Source organism: Propithecus coquereli, unplaced genomic scaffold (genome assembly GCF_000956105.1).
Source record: "Propithecus coquereli isolate 6110/MARCELLA unplaced genomic scaffold, Pcoq_1.0 Scaffold210, whole genome shotgun sequence".
NCBI lineage: Eukaryota > Metazoa > Chordata > Mammalia > Primates > Indriidae > Propithecus > Propithecus coquereli.
Window position 1 is genome coordinate 19,731 of NW_012146079.1, and position 22,031 is coordinate 41,761.

The 22,031-nt window shown below is 48.6% G+C and overlaps 1 protein-coding gene across 1 annotated transcript in view; it reads left to right on the top strand.

The window, feature by feature from the left end:
• The first annotated feature begins 7,213 nt into the window (after positions 1 to 7,213).
• LOC105810362 (putative neuroblastoma breakpoint family member 7) overlaps positions 7,214 to 22,031 on the top strand; it is a 20,675-nt gene continuing 5,857 nt past the window's right edge. Inside the window, exons 1-11 of the mRNA XM_012644333.1 lie at positions 7,214 to 7,349; positions 8,467 to 8,569; positions 9,505 to 9,719; positions 13,547 to 13,598; positions 14,385 to 14,524; positions 15,493 to 15,544; positions 16,343 to 16,509; positions 17,940 to 17,997; positions 18,806 to 18,969; positions 20,033 to 20,084; positions 20,681 to 20,880. Coding sequence (XP_012499787.1) covers positions 7,214 to 7,349; positions 8,467 to 8,569; positions 9,505 to 9,719; positions 13,547 to 13,598; positions 14,385 to 14,524; positions 15,493 to 15,544; positions 16,343 to 16,509; positions 17,940 to 17,997; positions 18,806 to 18,969; positions 20,033 to 20,084; positions 20,681 to 20,880 — 1,339 coding nt within the window. The remainder of the gene's footprint in view (positions 7,350 to 8,466; positions 8,570 to 9,504; positions 9,720 to 13,546; positions 13,599 to 14,384; positions 14,525 to 15,492; positions 15,545 to 16,342; positions 16,510 to 17,939; positions 17,998 to 18,805; positions 18,970 to 20,032; positions 20,085 to 20,680; positions 20,881 to 22,031) is intronic.

Genomic DNA, 22,031 nt, shown 5'->3' on the forward strand with positions numbered 1-22,031 from the left:
CTGGTTGTGAATTCCTGGCCTCAAGCGATTCTCTCACCTCAGCTTCCCGAGGTGCTGGGATAACAGGGGTGAGCCGCCGCACCTGTTGCTGGGCTCTTGAAACCTGATTGTCTTCCCATGACCTCCCCCAGCCCAGATGTACCTGGTCCCAGGTATTTCCCAGAATCACCTCCCTTCTCCTTTCAGGACATTTGGGGAAGCCGAGGGAGCAGATGCACAGCACACACCTGAGACCACACTGCGTCTTGTTTCCCAAAGGGCTTCAGTCTCTCCCGTAGTCTAGGGGCTCAGAGTCTTATTATCTTAGAGATTTTATTAAAGAAATGTTTATTTGCTAGTATCCTTTAATATCATTTGGAAATAATGAAAATTTCGTACAAGAAACAAATATAAGGTTTTCCCACTAACTGGAAGACGTATCTCCTTACACTTGTAGACATGTAAAATTATGAATGAATGAGTGAAGTTGGATCTTAACCAAAGAAAATATTAAAAATTAACTGAGTGTGGATAAAACAACTAAATTTAAGAACTGAAACTAAAATTCTGAGAAGAAGATGTAGGGGCAAATCGTTACGACCTTGGCTTTGACAGTTTTATAAACAAGTCTCCAAAAGTTTTACCAGTAAAGGAAGAAAGAAAAAAACAGATAAATTTGGCACCAACAAAATTAAAAGCTTTCATGAATCAAAAGACACTCACAAGAGGTTGTAAAGACAGCTCGTGGGATGGCAGAAAATACTGGCAAATGACAAACCTCTTAAGGATTTTGCACCCAGAAAATATAATGAACTGTTATAACTCGTACGGAAACACAAACATCCCACTAAAGTGTGCAAATGACTTGAATAGACATTTCTCCCAAGAAGATGCATGAATGGCAAAGAAGCACATGGAAGATGATCATCAGCACTAGATATTAGGGACATGCAGAAGAAAGCAACAATGAGACACCAGTCCACACCACCAGGATGGCTATAATTAAACAGCAACAACAGTCGTTGAGTGGCTCGGTTGCGGTCAAAAGCCTGGACTAATCCTCTGTGATGCGGAGCTTTGCCTTTAGGCTCTTGGCTCTGCACTTATTTCATCTTCATTGGAATCATTACCTTTTTCTTTCTTCTCACACTCGTTGCTCCCTCCTCTTCATCCTCAGGGCAGCCCCCTCCCTTTAATGGCTTGGGCCATGCTTCCCACCCGGATTGATCTGACATTGACCTTGGCATGGTTCCCACTGTCTCCTATAGGGACAGCTCCCATAGTCTCACGCTCCTCCGGGTCCTCTGTACTGACCTGACTTCTGCCAGTCCTGATTGCTTTCAGCTCACCTGGCTGGTTTAGTAGGAAGTCCAGGACTGCAGAGAACCAGAAGCCATCTCTGCCTGCACTATCTCCAGGGGTCAGAAAATTAGAGGAATGTTTCTGAAACAATGACCCAAATGAGAGCTGAGATTCTCCAGCAATTAAATCAGAGGGAGAAGCCTAAAGGAGAATGGAGGAGCTAAAAGCCAGGCTGGGGAAGCCGGGTTCCCGCTCCTGTCCCCTACCAGGTGAGACACCCTATGTGGAGAAGGGGACAGTTCCCAAAGAAAGGCCACTGTGGACATGGGACGTGGTCTGCTATAGCTGAGTTGTTCCTGTAGATACCAGAGCATGGGGGACCTTTTCTCAGATGTATGTTTAATGGTGGCCTTTTTTCTCACGTGAGAATCTCTAGGGAAATTTCTCTGAAATAGATCTTGGGCCTTATCCAGAGAGATTTTTTAAGAAGTATCCCGGTGACTCACAGACGTGTTCTTTAGCTTTGTGTCTAGAAAACTTACGGATGTCTTTCAGCTTCATGTTATTCTATTCAGTCATAACACACCCTAGGGGTGAGCACTGCCCTATTTTCTGCATGAGGATTATAGCCTGGAAGAGGGTAGAGAAATTTTCATTTCATGCATCCTTGGCATGCGTGAAGCTGCATTTCAATCCCAGATGGCCTGTGCCGAGAATGTGCTATGATTGCTTCTGCACTGACCCAGGACAGAATTTGGTTGGGACGATGGTGGGATAAGACGTCTTGGTAAAAGTGAGTTATTCCTAGTGATGGGTAATGATTCACTTGACCAGTATTTACTGACTGTTTTCTGCGACAGGTACTCGTGGAGACACTGAAGACATGTCGTGACCAGGGCGGACAGAGTCCCTGGTGTGCTGAAGATCATCTTCCTACTGAGGAGACACATGATTTATAGATAATCACACAAATATACTTCTTTTGTGATTGTGTTACATATAACTTAAACCTTTCCGTACCTTTCTTGCCTTAGACCAGTCATTGATTGCAAACTGAGTATAAATAATAGAATTGGGTCAGCCATAGAGGATCCCACCTATAATTCCAGCACAATGGGAGCTCTAGGAGACAGATCACTTGAGGCCAGGAGTTCAAGAGCAGCCTGGGCAACATAGTGACACCACATCTCTACAAATAATAATATTAACAATAATAATAAGAATAAATGAGCTGTGTGTACTGGTGTGCACCTGTTGTCATAGCTACTCAGGAGGCTGAGGCAGGAGGATCCCTTGAGCCCAGGAGTTTGGGGCTGCCGTGAGCTGTGTTCATGTCCCTGCACTCCAGTCTGGGTGACAGAGCAAGACCCTCTTCTTAAAGAAGAAAACAAAACAAAACACAGGACTAAGAACTGTAGGACTGTGATAAAGATATGTCCCAGGAAGGAGCCATCTGAGATTTTATTTTAACAGTGGAAATAGCCATGTGGGATCCAAAGTCCCAGAAATTGAGATGTGAGTTTCTGGTGGGAGAGTTCTGTGCTTTGGACAGGGAAGCTGATCCCAGGCTTGTGAGGTGGCCCTGCTGCCGTAACGTGGTTAGGGAGCTGGGGACAATCTCTTATTCCTTCTGGGCCTGAGTTTCCTCATCAGGAAGTGAAGGTTCCTACTGTACCTCTCCCAGGGACCTTCCTGCTGGGTTTGCTCTGAGTCTCTGGGGGGTTGAGCTGTGTGGTAAAGGTGCCCTGGCACCTGCACCTGAGACCTGGCCTTGGTCCCTACTGTGACTGTCTCCTGCAGGACCCTGAGCTGAGACCACACCCTGAGAACTCAGAACCGAGGGAGCAGATGGAGGAAGGAGAGCCAGCAGGTTTGGGGGATGAGAGTGACCCACACAAGGATACGGTAATGCTGGAGCAGGTGGATACACAGAGGGTGAGAATTAGGACGAATTGTGTTTGGAGATCAGGGGTCAGTGAGGGACGACTGTCACCACCCAAACCCTCAAGGAGCGGCCTGGGCTGAGCAGTGGGATGGGAGAGGAGCTCACGGCACAGGGATCCTGTTCACCTCGTTAAGGACACCCACGGGCTGGACTCAGGGCTGGTTCACCCTGACGGAAGCACCAACTCCAAGAGCAGGAGGAAGAGACCCTGAGACCCCGCCCAGCACCAGCAGCCTCGACCTTGGGGCTGGCCTGGCAGCGGACACCCTCCACGTAAGGGTGGGCTTAGCAGGACAAGGGCTGGACATGCTGCTCCAGGGCAGTGAACCAGGGAAATGGGACCCTTGCACATGAAGTAGTGATACCTGGCCTATCCTCTGTCCCTTTCAGGTGACAAAGGTCTTGTGGCAGCCCAGGGAATGTGTGGAGAGGTGACAGACACGTCTTCCCATGATGGGGTGAACCAGGAAGAGAATCCCTGAAAGCAGCCCCGAGTCATCAGATCCCCTCAGGGGAGTGTCCCGGGTGTGGATATTGTAGGGCTGGGGTCTGTCTACAGGACACGTGCAGCTCTCTGGCAGGAAGCAGAGCGTCCCTCAAAGGACATTGGGGAAGGAATGTGGAGGGGATGGCTGGAGTCAGAAACCACTTTTATTCATTCTCTAACGACCACTGCGGAGAGCCCCTCAGTGCTGGGCCCGAGCTGGGGACTGTGGACACAGAGATGAATGAAACCTTATCCCAGCGTTGACGGAGATCTCAGGCTAGTAGGCCATGAGTCATGAGAAGTGTGGTGACCCTGAGGGAGGGCCCCGTGTGCCCTGAGGGTGAAATCAGTGTCTGTCCTCGTTGTCCATCTGTTTCTTTCCCATAGCTGGGTGACCCCTGTGGGACACAGCACTTCTGACCTCCGAGGATACCACCAACATCTGCCGCCAGGACGTGTCAAGGTCAACGCTGCCAAGGTTTCCAGAGAAAACTGCTGATTCTGTCGTGGCCACCTGGAGACACCATGAGGCAAGTTTAGTGGAACCTGTAAGTCCTGGTCTGCCAGAAAGGTGACGCTGTTCCCTATTCTTGCTGATAAGTCATATGCTTTCCATCTTTCCTAATCTCTCGTTGCATCAAAATTAACTAAATAATGACTCTATTTTTAGAATTTCATTAGCTCAGAATTTATTCTCAGATCTCACATCAAAAAATGAATATAGAGGAAATAAAGCAGTTTTCATGTTTGCAGGGAACACGCAGGAACTAGGGCTGAACCCGCTTTCTGTATTAAGGTGCTTGGGGAACGTCGTGACTGTTGTACTCAGAGACCCAAAAACATCCCACACCCCTTGTTTCACCCCTGTGTCCACCCTATTCCCTTCTGTAAAATCCATCATTTATACTTATGTAGGGAAGTTGAGCTGAGTTAGTTGAGCTCAGTGAGGGCAGTTACAGAACCCTGTGGGTAGCGCCCTGTGCTGGTCACACTGGAGAGCAGAGGACGGGAGCTCTGGAGCGCTGGTCCCTACTGAAAGGAGCTGAGAGTTGTCTGCTCTGAATTCAGCCACGGCTCTGTGTAGGTGGGAAATCAACAGCTAACCCCACACACTCCCCTGCTGACAAGGAAGACGATGATAAGGAGCAGGGACAGCCCTGGGCTTTATGCACCCCCTCCTGATTCTTGTCAAAACCATGTGGAGAACGTCCTACAGAGAATGTCCCAGATTCCTGTGTCACAGTTGAGTGTCACTCATCCTCAGCATGAGTCCTCTCCATGTGGTTTATGTCACACATCATATTTAGACTGTAGCAACAAGAAGAGAATCAGCACAGTGACGGACTAGAAAACCTTGGACAATGTCTGGTTGGCCAATGGGTCTTTACAAAGGTCAAGAACCTGCTCAGAAAGTGAAGCTTTGGGGAACACACAGATTAGGGGGGTTAAGTGTCATGTGGTGGGAGATAGTTGACTACATTTCACAGCACGTGACTTCTGGAGAAAAAACATTCTCTAGTTGCCCCAAATGATGGCCCTGTACACCAGATCAGAATCTCTCTCTTTTTTTTCAATTTTACTGGACAGCGACATGTAAAACAATAAAGAAGAAATTAAATGCAGTAAATAAGCTGGAAAAATGTTTCTTCCTCTAGTCCCAAGGAATAACACGGATCCCATGGGGGTGACACAGGTGGAAGCAGATGGAACCTATGACAGTGGCCAAGATACAGCACATATACTGGCTGCAGGCTGCGGAGCTGTAAATGAGCTTCTTAGAGAAACAGAAATAGTGTCTTTTCAAAAATGTGTTTGGTGAAAATGTTGACCCAGTGGACACTGAGGCTTAACACACATCTCAAAACCAGTGTCATTCCACAGCGTGCTATGGGGATGGTGTGGGCTGTGAGGGGCACTTTCAAAAGTGGCTGAGCAGGCCTCCTTCCTGCACTCTGACAGGAACGCTCAGGGGCCCATGATGACATGGAACTGCAGAGACCTGGGCTACAGGGCGTCTCCCAGGTCCCAGACTCACAGGACCTGGGTGGGAGTGGAAGCCAAGAACGTGAGGAGGTGGCTCACGGGTCCGTCTCCCCTGCCTGCCTGTCCCTGTCACCTCAGCCTCCCCTGGTCTGTCTCTAAACCACATTGCAGGTGGACACCATGGAGCTTCATCACCCCAGAATCATGACCTTGACCTTTCCATGTTCGGTTAGAGGGACACACCCACAGCTCAGCAGTTTCAGGTCAACACACACAGATCTATGGAACAAGGTTCCAGAAAAGTGCTCTGGATCCCTGTCCTGTGCAGTGTGTGAGTGACTGGAGCAAAAATGTAAAACCTGTCATGAGGTTCGCAAGTCTTTTCAACATACACGGTCACTTTGTGTGTTCAAGCCCCTGCACACAAACTAGTGTAATCACTGTGACAGCTGGGAAAGAGAACACGAGGGAATAGGAAGAAATCCATTAGCAAGAATTATGAAATTAATGTTTAGTGACATGAAATAACACCCAAAGCAGCCCACACATAGGGGAGGACGTAGGTGTTGGGAAGTCATACATGACGCAGGTAGAAGGAGAGACACAGCCCCCCTGTGAGGGGACTGAAGCCAACGTAACCCTGGAATGCAGCAGGAACATTCAGACAGGACAGAAACCATATGGAAAAACTAAGTACATGGTCACTTAGTGTTATACACTACATTTTGTTCTATATTTTCTAATGGATTTGGAGGGATGGGGGAAGACACAGAGAAGAATGTCATGAGAGATTTACATTTTTATATGGCTAAAGTTTTACATTATTTAATGTAGGAAAAGTCGTAAGATCTGTTTTAATGGTAAAGAAATGGTGGTGTGAAGACTTAATAACCATGAAGAAAATAAAACTTGAGCGGAAACTGTTTCTGCCTTGATATCTCCACAGACACATAATGGACAAGAGGAAGCACACTTAGATTTACTGAGAAATGAAGGGGTCTGTGGCATGAGCACATGTCTACACCGCTCTGGAGCATGGCCGCTCAGGGGGTGTCCCCTTCAGTGCTGTCCCCTTCAGGCTACTCCACCTGGCCAATGTGTCAACATGGCCCAGGCACTGGGGGGCAGGGGCTCCTAACATTCCGTGCACCTGCACATAATTCTGTTATGACAACCGCAGACAGTTACCCGGCGCGCTGAGCTGTACCTGCCTCACTCTAGTTGGAGACTCAGCTGCAGGCACAGCCTTCAGCTCTGAGCTCTGGCACCTTGAACCCGATTCACTGCACAGTGAAGGACTGTCGAGGTCTGTGGGGTGCGGATCACGTTTTCCCAACAGTAAGTTAAGCAGTGCGGTGCTGGTCCTCCCTCAGTCCCAATGAAACCTCTCTGGTTTCATTTGTTCTTCACCCGTCACGTGTTTGGGTTTCTTCTCCCCAGTCCCTGGCTGTGCCTCTTCTGCCACACCCGGCAGCATGGCAGGGTCTCTCTGCCCTCTGTCCAGGCAGAGGGCGGAGATGGACGTCCGGGAAAACAACAGGGACCTGCGCTCCCAGCTGGCACAGGCTAAACAACAGATCCTAGACCTCAGGGAGAAGCTGAATATTTCCGAATCGACGGCCTTCTCCCTGGCCAACCAGCTGCAGAAATATAGTAAGTTCTGTAGGTTCGCCGTCCTCACAGTGATGAACAGTTGTATGTGTTCTCTCTCAGAAAATAAACGCTCTCTACACTTGGGGCTTCTCTTGTCTTCATCAAAATAAATTCCATCGTGACTATATTCCTAGGAAGGAAACAGCGGGTATTTTAACCTAATTTTTCTGAGGATGGAGAAACTGAGGCACAAAGAATTTCGCCTCGGTTCCAGGTGAGAAGTAGGGTGGGACGTGAGGTAAAATCTCAGTTATTTATTCCTGCAGCTGTCAAGGAAGTGCCTGTGATTTCGGCACAAGCTACACTGGTTTGTCTTAGGACCCTGTGTACTGTACCAAATCCCACAGTCCTGTAGAGTCACTATTGTTGTAGCTTCTGGGACTGATGAGCTTCCATTCAATTCAAGCTTGTGTTGAGGCCCAACAGGAAAGCCCTGAGCTGCCCCCTGAGGAAGGTGGTGGGACACAGCCCGTGCCTCAGAGGAGCTTCCAGAGGAGCGTGCTCCTAAGGGCAGTGGTGCCATTCCTTAGTGACGCTGTCCAGAGGGCCGACCTGGTGGGAGGGAAGCTCTGCTTCCTGGGACACCGGCCCTACTTTGAGTCCAAGAAAGTCATTTGAAACTTAGCGGAAAGGTAGATGGTGCTTCTCCTTATGTCAGGGAAACTTTCCCACCCCTCTGTGTCCCCTGAGCTGGGGAACCTTCAGGGACACAGGACGGCCAGCAGGTGCAGGTGGACCATGACAGTCTGAGCTAGGGGACGTTGGCCCACATGGGAACAAGGGACGAGGAGGAGAGCAGCAGCCCCCTTGGTCACAAGGCCCCTGATTCAGAGTCAGACCTTAGAGGATGTGAATTCTGACTCTCCCAAATCCCAATTCAGTGTTTGCCAAGTGACTCTATGTGTCTTTGAGCTTCTCTTTCCTCACCTTTCAATTGGGGATTATCAATGCCATGGAGATGGGAGGTCGAGAATTAAAGTTGTAGAAATCCATGCATAGAACATGGTACTCGGGACACTTTGGTCCTTGGAATGGACCCTGCCTCCTCCTCTGTGGACAGTGGCCTCAGCAACGTGTCCATGTTCCCACTGAGGCCAGTGTGGGTGTCTTTTCTCAGAGTGTGAGGAGTGCAGGGACGTTCTGGAGGCCGTACTGGGGCAGAGGCTGGATTTCTGGGAGGAGGAGCACGCAGAGACACCAACCCTGGAGGACAAGCTCAGGTAAGGGGGCTGTGTGCTGGGCAGGCAGGTGGGAGGTGTGAGTGTTTGAAGTGGGGCAGTTCAGCTGGGACTTCTCAGAGCTCAGCTGGGCCAGGAGCATGGCAGGAATTGACGAGGCAGGCTCCTTTTCCACAGATATTAATAAAACAAGATGAAAACAAAACTAATGATATATTCTGGCCAACAGTTGTTACTCAGAGCCATGTTTTCTCATTTCAAACAGGAAATTATTAAGGTGAAAGTCCCGTGACATAAAATTAACCACAGGAAACTCAACAACTCAGCAGCTTTGAGTGTAGTCAAACTGTGCATTCAGGCGATGGAAACACTAAAAGCCCTGACTCCAACACTACGCAATGTATCCCGGGAACAGCCTTGCACTTGTACCCCTTACATTTACGCAATTAAAATTTAAAAATATTGTGCAATCACCATCCCTTTCACTCTGAATCACTGTCACCTCCTGACTCAATGTGGCTTCTGATTCTCTTACCAAAAGAACGTTGTGTCCTTGACCTTGTCATCTTGTGTCTTTCGTCCTTTCACTGGCCCAGCTGGTCCTGGCCACATTTCTTCGTGTGGCTGTGTGTCCAGTCGCTGCAGAATGTGCTGGGTGTATTTTCACGAGGAAAAGGCCTTGGCCAAAGTGAGGAACTGAAGGGACACCGTTGTGAAGCCAATTCAGGAAGACACCTGGCTCTTCTGATGAAGAAAACATGAAGGGAATGTCAAGGATCTCACAGGGGCACTTTCTGATGCACAGGAGGCTTTCCCTGTACATTCTTCTCTCTCTTTGCCACAAGCAAGTCATCAAATATGTGCCAGAATTGTACTTAGAAGGCTTCCTGGGGATATCTTCGTGGAAATGTCTGCCAAATCGAATGCAGTTTATTGTTCAATAGTGACCTTTAATACTTGCTTTTGTTCACCCATAGGGAAGCCAATATGGTCATCGAACAACAGGCCCGAGAGCTCACCCAATTGAGGCAGTTGTTGAAAGAGGGGAGAGATGGCTCATTTCTGCTCAAGGAACATCTGAAGGCCCTCTTCACGCAAGACAACCCTGACAACTGCCAGGGGCAGGGCCTCCGTGAGCACCTGGCGGAGGGGCGCAGGCTGGCAGAGCACCTCGCCCGCACGCTCAGCCCAGGTAAGGTGTCCACAGCCCTCATGACTCTGAGCTGCTCCCAGTTGCCAGCTCAGAGGACACTCCACTCACCATGTGGCTCTTTGGTTTGCACTTCACATTTATGGCCATGATAGGATCAGGGCTGCCCGGCGGGAGCATAGGATAGAAATGCTCAGGGAGGACGTCCCAGTGTTCCCTCTCTGTCCTTCCTTCCTGATGCATCATGGCCTTTGGGTGAGGAGGGAGCCTCCATCCCCTGTTAGAGTAGTGCAGGAGGGTGTCACAAGAGTCAGCTTGGTAGAGGGATGACAGTCCTGGTCTAGGAATGAGAGGGTCCCAGGCTGTAGCCGAAGTGCTGTGCTTACTGCCTGAGAGCCTGTGAGGGATTTGTCCTTCTGAATTTCTCAGTCCTCATCTGGAAAAAATGTATCACATGGAGCTGTAGCCATCCTACATGGGAATGGGATATTCATGAAGGCACCTCAGTGAAGATAAAGGCCCTCACTCCTGGGGTGTGAAGGTACTTGGTAGAGCAGCACCTGATGTTGGGGATGTTGCTTTATCCTGGGACACTTTCCATGGAGAGAACTTCCTGTAATGTAGTCAGAGCCAACTTGTTACCTTGTTAGCACTGAGGAGTCAACAGTGATAAATTATTAAGTAAAGTCCTAGGTTTACGTTCAGGTTCACTCTTTGTGTTGTACTGTCTGTGGCTGTGTGCATAAGTATAATGTTGTGCATCCACTATTATAATGACAACCAGAATAGTTTCAAAGCCCTAAACGTCCCCCATTCTCCACCTATTCATCCCTCCCTCCTTCACCCGAACCCCACATAGCCATGTCTTCGTGTGTCATCAGCTCTGTGCTGTGCAAAATTTCCCCAGTCTGGGGCTTATCTTTTCATTATAGTGACAGTTTCTTTCACACAGCAGAGGTTAATTTTCGTGAAGTTGAATTTATCAATTCTTTCCTTCATGGGTTATTCTTTTGTGTGTTGTGTCCAAGGACCCAAACCTGGCTTATCAAATAGATGGATCTGTTCTGTAAGATTCCATTCAGTCAAAAGGCTGCACTCAAGGATCCAGAAGGCCGCATGTGGCACCAAGGCTTCAGGTTCCCCACCCTTCATTAGACCTTATACATATTTAGTTAGCTTCATTCTTAAGAGCGTCTTTTTTGAGCTACCTTAAATGACATTGAGTATTAATTTCAAATTCCAGCTCTTCATTGCTGATATTTAACTAATCAATTCATTGCATATATTAACTCTGTATCCTGCAACCTTGCTACTGGTGACTTATTCATTCCACAAGTTTTTTGTTGTTTCCCTCATTGCTGATTCTCTGGGAGTTTTATATAGACATTAGCTTTTATGTCCTTTCCTCATCTTATTGAAACAATGAGACCTTCCAGAATGATGCTCATTAGGAGTGCAGAGTGGATGTCCTTCCTGTGTTCCTGATCTTTGCTGGGAAAGCATCGAGTTTCTTACCAGCGAGCCTGGTGTTAGTCACAGCTTTGAGTAGATATCTGCATCGTGTTGAGGAAGTTCTTTGTATTTCTGCTCCATTGAGATTTCTTATCACAAGCATGTGTTGAATTTTGTGAAAGGCTTTTTCTGTTTCATCTGAAATGATTATAAATTTCTCTTCTTTAGTGAGCTTATATGATGGATTAATTGATATTTGAGTGTTGAACCACCGTTGCCTATCAGGTTTGGGGCCTGTAATACTTTGGTTGTGCTATGTAATTCTTTTTATACACGGTTGGATTCCATTTACTAATACTATACTGAGGATTTCTGCCTCTATCTTCAGAAGATGTATTTGGCATTTAGCATTCCTTTCTTATGTCTTTTGCTAGTTTTGATGTTGGTGTAATGTTCATCTCATACTTTGAGTTAAGAAGTCTTTCTTTTTATTTTTTATTATACTTTCATGCCCAAAGATCCATATATCTTCTCTTGTCTTTCTCATATTTCAATTATGCACCTTTAAACTTTTATAATTATCCCACAATTCTTACATATTGGGTCTTTCTTATTTTCCCCTTTGTATTTCGGGTTTGGAACTGCCTAGTGACATTTCTTCAAGCTCAATGATTCTTTCCCTGACCGTGTCTAGTCCACTGATAAACCCATCAAGGGCATTTTCTTTTTCTATTACATTGCTTTTATTTCTAGGATTTCCTCTGAACTATTTCCTAGAGTCTCTATCCCTCGACTTATCTACCCTTCTGTTTTTCTCTGTTGCACACTTGTCCCATTAGCACCCTAAGCCTACTGATCTTAGCGCCCTTAGCCTACTGATCACATAAGAATGTGATCTTATACACATTCCTAATGTGTATATTCCACATATGTCCCACGTCTGGGTCTGGTTCTCATGCATCTTTTCAAACTGTGTGTTTTGTCTTCTGGCATGCTAATTTCTTAATAAAGTCAGACACGCTGTTCTGGGTAGAAGGAATTGAGGTAAATAGCTGTGTACTGTGAGGTTTTCTGACTGGCTGACTAGGGGTTAGTCTGTGTTTACTGTCTGCAGCAGCTGTAGGTGTCAGAGTCTGTAATTTCCTCTGATGTTCTTCTTCTTGTCTCCTCTGTTGTCTTGGGTTTCCCTAGAGAATTCTGCTTAAATGAGGAGGAAAACATACAGTTCTTCAGGTTGTTTTTTGCTCTCATTATATGGGAGCCCTACTGAAGTGCTGGTGAGGTGTGGAAGAAGGGGAGGCATTCCCTAGTCTCATGGCCAGGTCTCAGTGTTCAATCAGCCTGAGTCCCTGGGCTGTGACCTTCAGAAGTCAGGATTTTCTCCCCACTCTTCCCCATTGGAGGAAAGAAGAAGATTAGACACACCTGAGATTGGATACTCTGCCTCCCACAGGCCTGGTAGGGTCTGGTAAAGCCGCAGGTGGTTAAGCTCTAGTCCAGTTCTTTGTTTCCAGAGTAGGATTGGTGAGGAAGGCAGAATGCTCTTGGTATAGTTCAAGCAGCTACCACCACCCCTCCCACTCCCAGATGAATTAATAGATTTCTCTGTAATCTCCACCATGAGAAAATGGTTGATATCAGATGTTAAATCTTCCATGAGTGTGTGGGAACTTTTATGACAGCAACTGTCTTTTGTTTTATTTTTCAAATTTCTGCAGACTCAGACTCCAGCAAGTAATCAATTATGTCTTAGGTTTTCTTACCGTAGAAAACGTCCACATTTAGATACATGTACTGGTGTTCGGCCCAAAAGTTTGCTGTTTTGTGTGTTCACTTGTCCTGACCTCCAGTGTTTGCAGGAGCAGTTTAAACTCTTAACCCCATGCTCTGCCAGATGCAAGAATTGTTGATTTTTCATTTGTTCAGGTTTTTTCTTGTTATGGGGACAGGAATGATGATTTCCGCTATTCTGACATGCTGGACAACACACTGAGATGCTCCCAGGTGTTCTGGGGAAAGAGAGATACAGTTATTTTTTCTATTTTTAAAGGACTTTCCCACCATGGTTGAAAACAGGCTTCACAGAACGATGAATGCTGCAGTTGTAGAAATCCAAGAGAGCGTTAGAAGTATATTGTGAGCTGACAAACACAAGGCATTTTAAACATTTATTTTCCATTTCCACAGCCAAGCACTGATGGCGATACACCAGATCAGGCCAATTGTATCTGGTATATCAGATAAACAGGCCAAGCCATTTATTTAAATACAAAATAGGAGACAGGTGCTATAATTCTATCAGTGAACCAGAAGTCCTACGCTGCTATTATGTCTCCATGCCCGATAGCCCACTGCATTCGTAGGGCTGATGTGTAGCTACTCAATGTCTCACTGGACATTTCTGAATTTGTATGCAGAAAACCACGAAGATGAGGAGGATGAGAAAGAGGAAGCACCACCAGCCCCTAGGTATGAGTGAATAATTAGGGCCTGGGGGAGGGTGGGTAAAACACGGGTCAGCCCAGTTACACTGGCCAAGATGTCAAAAGTAGCCACAGAGTTCACAGCAAAAGTACATGAAAACTGTTTGTTCTTTGATGACATTCACTCAACCAGTGAAAAACTGCTTCTATTAACAAGATTGTTTACTGTCTTCACAGTACTTTCCAGTAACTAAGGAGAACAAGTCAGTCTTAGGGATTTCTACAATCACAGAATCTGCCTGTTCTCTCTCCCATGGCTGAACTCAGTACAAGATGCCCATCTGCTTTCTACACCGGTGGCCTTCACTTGTGGAAGTGATTCCATAGCAAGGGATTTAAGCAGACTGAAATAGTTCCATCATGTCACCATATTCCTAGAGGGAGTCCTAGTAGGCACAAGAGATCCTGAACCTACGACGTCAGGAGCCCGTGTTCACTGTGCTGCTGCAGGAATATTCGACATCCTCCACGCATAAGGCTCAGCCACAGTGTGGTTCTCTGTGTGTGCTGCCTGCTGACATTGAACCACAGGGGACACTGTGTCCCCTCCTTACCATCTCCTGATGTGTCCAGTGCACAGAGCACTTGCTGCTCTTCCACTCCTGCCCTCGAGGCACCAACATTCTTCCTTTATCATGAGAGGATAGTTTTCTTTCTCTTCAAAGGGACAGCCCCTTGCCCTCTGTGGCCAGTCCTTCATGCCTCTAGTCAGGATCCCCTTGAATCTGGTGTCCAATCCCTCTTGGTTTGGTCCTATTCTTTATTCCACCAGGCTGATCAGAGAGGTCCAGGAGCAGGAGAAGGTGAATGGAATCCCGCAGGACCCCCTGGATGATGGCCACCCGACTTCTCCCAGTCACCATGACCTGTGTGACACCCACCAGCCTGCCTGCACCAGTGCCATCCTGTTTGGTGAGCAGGGAGTGTCCTCTTGGCTGGATGCAGCTAGTGAGTACTCTATTATAAAGGGAATACACTCCAAATTGTCCTGCAGGTAGCCTCTGTGCCTCCTGGCTCCAATGGCAGGGTCAGGGTGGTGAACACAGGGCTTACCAGAGTGGAGAGATCAAAGATATTGTAACAAACTGCAGCCACCATTCATGCCTGTGCACACAGGTGTCTGCATGAGCCTATTCTCTACAGATGGGACGTCTGTTCTCTCTTGCAATGTCCTCTCTAAGTGCTGATCCCGAACAGGGTACTCTGAGCATCAGTGACTGTCTGAGGGGGTGGATATTCTTGCTTGTATCTTTGGAGATAGTGTTGGTGACTCCTCACCTCCAGACCACAGTCTCTCTCTTTTCTATGTTGACCTGTCCTCGATAAATGGCCATGTAACCACCAGAATACAAACACCTCTGGAATGAGTCTGGAATTATCCCTGAACACATGGCAGGCCCCCTCACACCCTGTACATCCTTGAATGAGAAGTATCCTGTTCTCAAAGTAGCAAAGGCCTTTTCTATTTAAGGGTATAGAGACTGCACTCATCATCTGATCTCAGTGGATAATCTCATCTGTACCCATAGCAACCGCAGTAGCTGATGGACTAAAGACTGCATCTTGCAGCAACATTTCTAGAAAGCCACTAGACAAGCTCTTCCTGTTCACTGGAAAATATGTTTAATTGTTGGCCCAGTCTCAGGTCAGAGTGTGTGACACTGATGGACCAATTCAGGGACAGTTTACCCAGGGACTTAGAATAGGAAGCCTGGGTGCTTCTCAGAAGATATAGCCTGAGGCCATCTGGAATATTCTCCATGGAATACTGTTCTCACACCACCAGTACTTTCCTCCATGTATTACACAGGCCCCCTGGGTTAGTGTTAATCCTGACGCAAGTATCTGTTGTGACTCGTCCTGTCTGACTGTATTTCCAGCACCTCAAAATGATGAGAAGCATGAGGAAAGACCAGAGCCCATGGAGCCCAGGTGAGTCTGACAGTCATGGGCTGTGTATGCCACGGCACTGTCTGGAGATCTCCGCTCGAGGGAACAGCAGAGTGTGCTGAATGGATCTACCTCACCCATCCTGCCTGGCAAGAATGTGTCTGTTGATGTGGTGGTTCTTATACTGGTTTCCACTTCCCGCTAATTTCTCAAGTTCAATAAGCTGGATCCTGTGACCCAAGATCAACTGACCAGTCCCAGGCGTTCCTGCATTCACGGTGAACCCTCCTCTCTCGCATGGGAGGAATATCGGAGGAGAGGCACAGCTTCTGTCTGCAAGGGTGGCCCCTTAGGTCATTGGCAGCAATTCCACGGCAAGTAGTATACTGAGACAAGAAAGAAAGGAAGAAAAATTTCACATCATTTCACAGCATTGAGAGAACGAGGCCTAGAAGGCCCAAGATCTCTTACAGTCCGCGATTCCTCAGGTGCTTTACTCACTGCAACTGGGCAAGCAGAGTGGAACTAACATGCACGGGAGCTGCAGCGAGTATTACGGGTCGTTGCGCTGTGTGTCCTGATTACACAGTGCAGGGGGAGCGCAGTGTCTTTCCTGGTCAGTGTGCCATGTGGCCAGTGCACTGAGCACCTGCCCCTTCCTGAAACCCCCGTGGCAGCCTCCCTCAGCCACAGCCATAGGAGGGCTGTTTATTCTTCCTGTTTCAAGGAGTGGCCTCCGTACATCTCGGACCTCTGCCTTTGTCTCCTGATCGGGACCAGCTGGGGAAGTCGTGGTGCCAAATGACTCTCAGCTTAACATTCTCTCCTCTGCACCCCCAGCCTCAGCAGGGAGAGGGAGGAGATGAATCCCACCCAGCAGCCCTCACTGCGTGAGCAGCGTCTCACTCTCTCCAGTGGCCACGACTTCTCTGATTCCTGCCACCCTTCCAACAGCACTGCCTTGCTGCCTGATGAGGGAGAAGTCTGCGCCTCCCCGGATATAGCTGGTTAGTGTGTCTTGGATAAGGTAGATCAGTCCAAGTATCCTCCCAGGTAGCCTCCATATTCTCTGTGCCCCACACCTCTCTCTAGGTAGGGAGATGCCAACGTGCCCTGGAAACACATACTGATGTGGATTAGGGTGGCCAACTGAGTGTGAAGCAGCAACATCAGGTGTGTCTGGCAGCCAGGCAGTCCCCCATATCCCAGGCCAAACAGGTTACCATGGGACTCAATGACAAGGTCATGGTGGGCACAACATAGTTAAGCAGAGTGGTGAGAGTGAAGAAAGTGTGATCAACTCTCAGCCGCCGCTGAAGCATGTGCACGGCAGGGGTCTGGGTGAGCCCATCCTTTCGTGTTGGGACTTGTGTTCTATCCCGTAGGGTTCTGATCATTGTTAAAAAATCATTAGGCTGGGCCTGGTGACTCACTCCTATAATCCTAGCAGTCTGGGAGGCAGAGGCAGGAGGATCGCTTGAGGTAATGAGTTCTAGACCAGCCTGAGCAAGAGTGAGACCCCATCTCTACTAAAAAATAGAAAGAAATTATATGGACAACCAAAAATATATAGAAAAAATTATCCAGTCATGGGGGCGCATGCCTGTAGTCCCAGATACTCGGGGGCTGAGGCAGGAGGATCGCTTGAGCCCAAGAGTTTGAGGCTGCTGTGAGCTAGGCTGACGCCACAGCACTCTAGCCTAGGCAACAGAGCTAGACTCTGTCTCCAAAAAAAAAAAAAAAAAGCATCAGTGACTGTCTGAGTAGGTCGATGAGGTTGGTGGTCTTGCCTGTGTCTGTGGAGATGTCACCGTAGTTCTTGACTTCCATTCACAATCTCTCTGTCCCCTCTAATTCAACTGATCCCTGCCAAGGATGTGTCAGAATGGCAGAGGAGATATATGTGTCATCGCCACATCTGGAGTTGTCCTTGAAATCAACGCTTGGGTGCTGAGACGTCCGAGCTCTACGAGTAGCGCAGATCTTGGTGTCTGAAGCACCAGACACTCCTTCCCGCAGACATCGGTGCAGACCTTCCTGTAGATTCCACCCCTCGGTGTGGTCTCGGTGTAGAATCCCACCTGTACCAACAAGCACTGTGTCTGCGAGGGGAAAGCTGAATCTCGCATCAACACCACTTTGAAGGCCGCTACGCACATTCCCTGCAATCTCTGGCAGGGATGACATATTTCATTGTTCGCCAACTCAGGGCAGAGGACGATGTGGGGATGATGTAGCAGGTGTGGTTGGCTCAGCAGAGCAGGCCCAGCCCCTTCCGTAGAAGGCACAGGTGGAAGCCACCAGCCTGGTTCCTTGCAGAATGTGCTGGACTTTTTCCTTGAGAGAACATTTATATCCCTGTGATTGCACAGGGTGTTGTGTAAAGTGTGACTTAAGAACTGGATAATAGGACTGGTTTCTCTAAATTTCTTTGCAGAAAGTCAAAGTGAGAACACTTGCAAGGATAAGGATGGAACAGAGCCGATGCCCTCCAGGTAACTCACGGTCACGGGCTGTCAGTGTACTCTGGCCACACCCAGGACAGCCTCAGTGTGCTGCGTGCACCTGTCTCATTCATTCAGCAAACTGTGACCAGCCTTGTACAGTGTCAGCTGTTTTCTTGGTGGTTCTGCCCTGGTTCCCACTTGCCATTGATTTCTCAAGTTCAGTAACCTAGTGCCAGGCTGACTGGAGGTGAACTGATCACACACACTCCTGAAATCAGGGAGAACGATGGATCTTTCCCACATGGGGAAAACCAAGAAGAGATGCGTACCTTTGTTTGCAAGGTTGGCCTTTGTTACTTGCCAGGGATTTTATAATAAGAAATGTAACTTGACTGAGAAAAAACATATGAGGTCACAATATCCAGAGATCAAGGCCTAGAATGCTGACGATCTGTAGGAGTCAGTCAAGCCTCAGGAGCCTCCATTCACTGCCCTGCTGCAAGTGAAGTGAACCCACCTTGCAGCGGAGCCCTAGCAAGTGCAACAGTTCTCCTTGTGTGCTGCTTGTCATGGCGGCACCAGGCCTGGGAGAGGAGTGTCCTTCCTGGTCAGCACATCACGTGGCCAGCACACTGGGCCCCCGCTACACTCCTCACCCACACCTGCCCTCCCCAGCCCCATATCAGCCCCGTTCTGCCTCAGTCAGAAGAGAGTGGTTTTCTACCTTCTCGCTGAAGGGATGTCCCCTTTGCCTCCTGGGACCTCTCCCTTAGGCTTCCAGTAAGGAGCGCTGAGATGCTGCGATGTCCAATCCTTCTTTGGTTAATAGGCTGCTCCCCTCCCCCTCTCCCCTCAGCAGGGAGCTGTGGGAGAAGGACTCAGTGGACAAACTGGGACAGCATTCCTTAGATGCTTCCTACTTGTCACCTTCCAGCGGCCAAGACTTCTTTGACACCTGCCGGGCTCCGGACAGTCCTGCTTTCGTGACTGATGACATCTGGGCTGCTTGGGAGGCAGAGAGTGAGTCCTCCCATTACGGGAAGAAGGAGGCCCCCCAGTGGTCTCCCCAGTAGCCTCAGTATCTTTCTGCCCGCCCGTCGATGTAGAGAGATGGCTCTTTGCAGCCACACCCTGTAGGCCAGCTCCACAGGGACCAGAGTCTAGGAACAAAGTCTAAGCACAGACATGAGGGGTTTCAGGGAGCTTTGCACCCTTTCTAGTCCTTAGCACATATGTGGCACTCTGACACTCACTGGCAAATGCAGGCTGTGGGCACCAAGACAGGCCAGGGTGGGTAGAGTGAGGGTGTTCGGGCCACTCTGCCAGTTGTGCTGTGCGTGCACAGAATTCTGGGACAGAGGCTTCTTTCCATGAGACGTCTCATCTCTCCTTCTGTTGTCTGGCTAATGGTCATTTCTCACCAGTGCTTTCTGAGCACCTGTAGCTCGTCAAGGAGGGTGACAGTCTTCCTGTATGTTTGGAGACAGTGTTCCCAGGGTCCCTCAGCTCTGAGCTCCAGTCCCTGTCCTCCTATTCAGCTTGTCCTCGGAAGCCTCATCTGAGCACCAGAACGTACACCCCAATCGCATTGCCTGTGTGTAGGACGTTCCCTGAAGGCCAGGCTTGGCTCTGATGTCCCCACATCCATTGATGGCCAAGGATCATGGCTCTAAGGAGGACCAAAGACTCTTCTTTGTGCGAGTCTGTGTGTTGTATCCCTCAGTCGAATCTCAGGGTCACTCTCATGTCCATGAGCAGCAACCAGGGGATCCACCAGGCAGGTTGCAGCAACACGCCCAGAAAACAGTGTGGCAAGTTCCCCATGATCTCTAAAAGGAATAATCATGTAACTATTTACCCAGGTTTAAGCAGTGGACATGTGTTGAAGGTCTGTCACAATAGGCACTATTTGGTGGCTCAGAAACACAGGGCCAGTTCCTTCTTCGAGCACACATCTAGGGCTCCCTGCAGTGTCCTTCTCAGAATATCCTCCTTTTGTCCAGAGACTGTTTGTATTACTGTGTGTGCACTGTACAAAGCAATAACCGTGGCATGTGACTGTGTCATCTGATTTCATTTGCAGAAAACCTACACGATTCTAAGGATGAGGAAGGGCAGGAGCCAGCGGCCCCCAGGTGACTCTGACAGTCAAGGACTCCTCATGGGAACTAAGGTGGTGTTTGGGGATCTCATCTGGAGATCCAGGGACCCAGATCTGCTCAATATTCCTATGTGATCTCGTCAGCCGACCAGGCAGGGTCTGTGTCAGCAATGGTGCTGTTGTCCCTGCTATTCCTGTGTCGATGCCACTTGCTGTGAAGTTTTCACGTTGGGTAACATAGAATCAGCCAGGTGAACTGTCATCGTTCATGGGTTTCCATAGTGAGAAACACATATGACCTCCTGTCCCCTGTGTGGTTAAAATCAGGGAGAGAGGCGTCCCTGCCTTCTTATTGAGGGCCTAGCCTGCTGGCAGGTTCTCCACAGCAAGGAACGTCACTAAACAAAAAGAAAGTTCATATCGAAAAGAATTCGCAACTAGGTCCACAATGCCCAGATATAAACCTGCATTTGCAGAAATTTCAGAAAAACTGATGCACATTCACTGAATGTGTGGCAGGATTCCCTTGGAGAGCTGCCTGGGGCTATAGTCACAGCATCTCTTTCAAAGTCCTTCTCAGCTCTCATCACCCCCTGTCCACTCTGACGTTTTCCCTTCTGCCCACCTTAGGAAATACCACGTCATCATTCAGGATCAGGCGCAACAGCTGACGCAGCTTCGCCAGAAGTTGCGGGAAGGAAGAGATGCCTCCTCCTCACTCAGTCGCCATCTCGAGGCCCTCCTCACACAGGAGGACAGTGTCAACTACCAGGAGGAACTGGAGGAGGGGCGTAGGCTCGCAGCATGTCTTACCAGCATGATCAGCCCAGGTAAGGCGAAAACAGGCCCTGATCACCCACAGTCCCAGGCTTAGGAGAGACTGAAGAACCTCCAAGGCAACCTTGGTAGTTGTCTGTCCTTTCACGTCACATCTGGGGCCGTGACGAACTCAGGACTGTCTGACTGCGAAGACAGGACAAAGGCACTGGCTGCAGGCACAGGTAGCAAGACACGAGGCAGCTTGTAGGAGTGAAAGGCTCTGGACTGCGAGTTTCTCAGGCTGTGTTCTCAGTGCTGTCCTCACTACACGTGAGCAAGTTTCTGATTTCTTTTTCTTGGAATTTTGCTTCTTCTTCTGTAAAATGGTGAGCAAGCCTTGCATGTCAGCTGTAGGGATGCAGAGTGGGAACATTTGCAAGTGCACTTCCGAGAAGGGTAAAGCCCTTGGTGTGTGGGGTTGGATAAGGCCCATGGGGCAGAGAAACTTGCTGGCGGGCATGTGGGCTGACACTGAAATCCTTTCCATACCACAATTTTCCTGGATAAACAACAGAAGCCGACTCGGCAGTCCCTGTGGAGTCCTCGGCTGTGCAGAGGGTCTTGGGATAGGGTTGTTTGTCCTCTCTGGAGAGAAAGGAGTTGGTTCTAGGACACAGCTGTGCCGGGACCAGCTTTGTGGCAGCAGGGCGGGTACAGATGCAGAGGCCACAGGGAACCTGGACAAGCATCTGGTGACCTGGGGGACAGAAGATATTTTTAACCCTTCCCACAACTTCAGACAGAACATGCCAGAAAGCTGACACATCGGATCAAAGAGACTTTTTGTGCTGGGTCATAAAACCAAGCCAGGCCACTTCTTGATAGAAGGACAATACCTTTCAGTGTGTCCTAAAATCACACATAGATATCCCTGTCCCCATGACCAAACAGGCAGGCCACTGTGTCTGTAATGAGTGACAGAGAACTACGTTATGTCTCACTGGACATTTCTGAATTTGCAGAAAATCCTGCAGGTGAGGAGAGGGAGGAAGAAAAAGAACCACTGCCCAAAATGAGACACCAGAGCAGGTAATATATGGAGAGGGTTCTAGAAAGAGCCATGGGGAATGTCGGCACATACACGAGGCAGGGGGAAATATAAACTGCTGATTCTACCAACTCCATTCTCTCAGCCGGCAGTGCCGTAGCCCCTTACACAGGA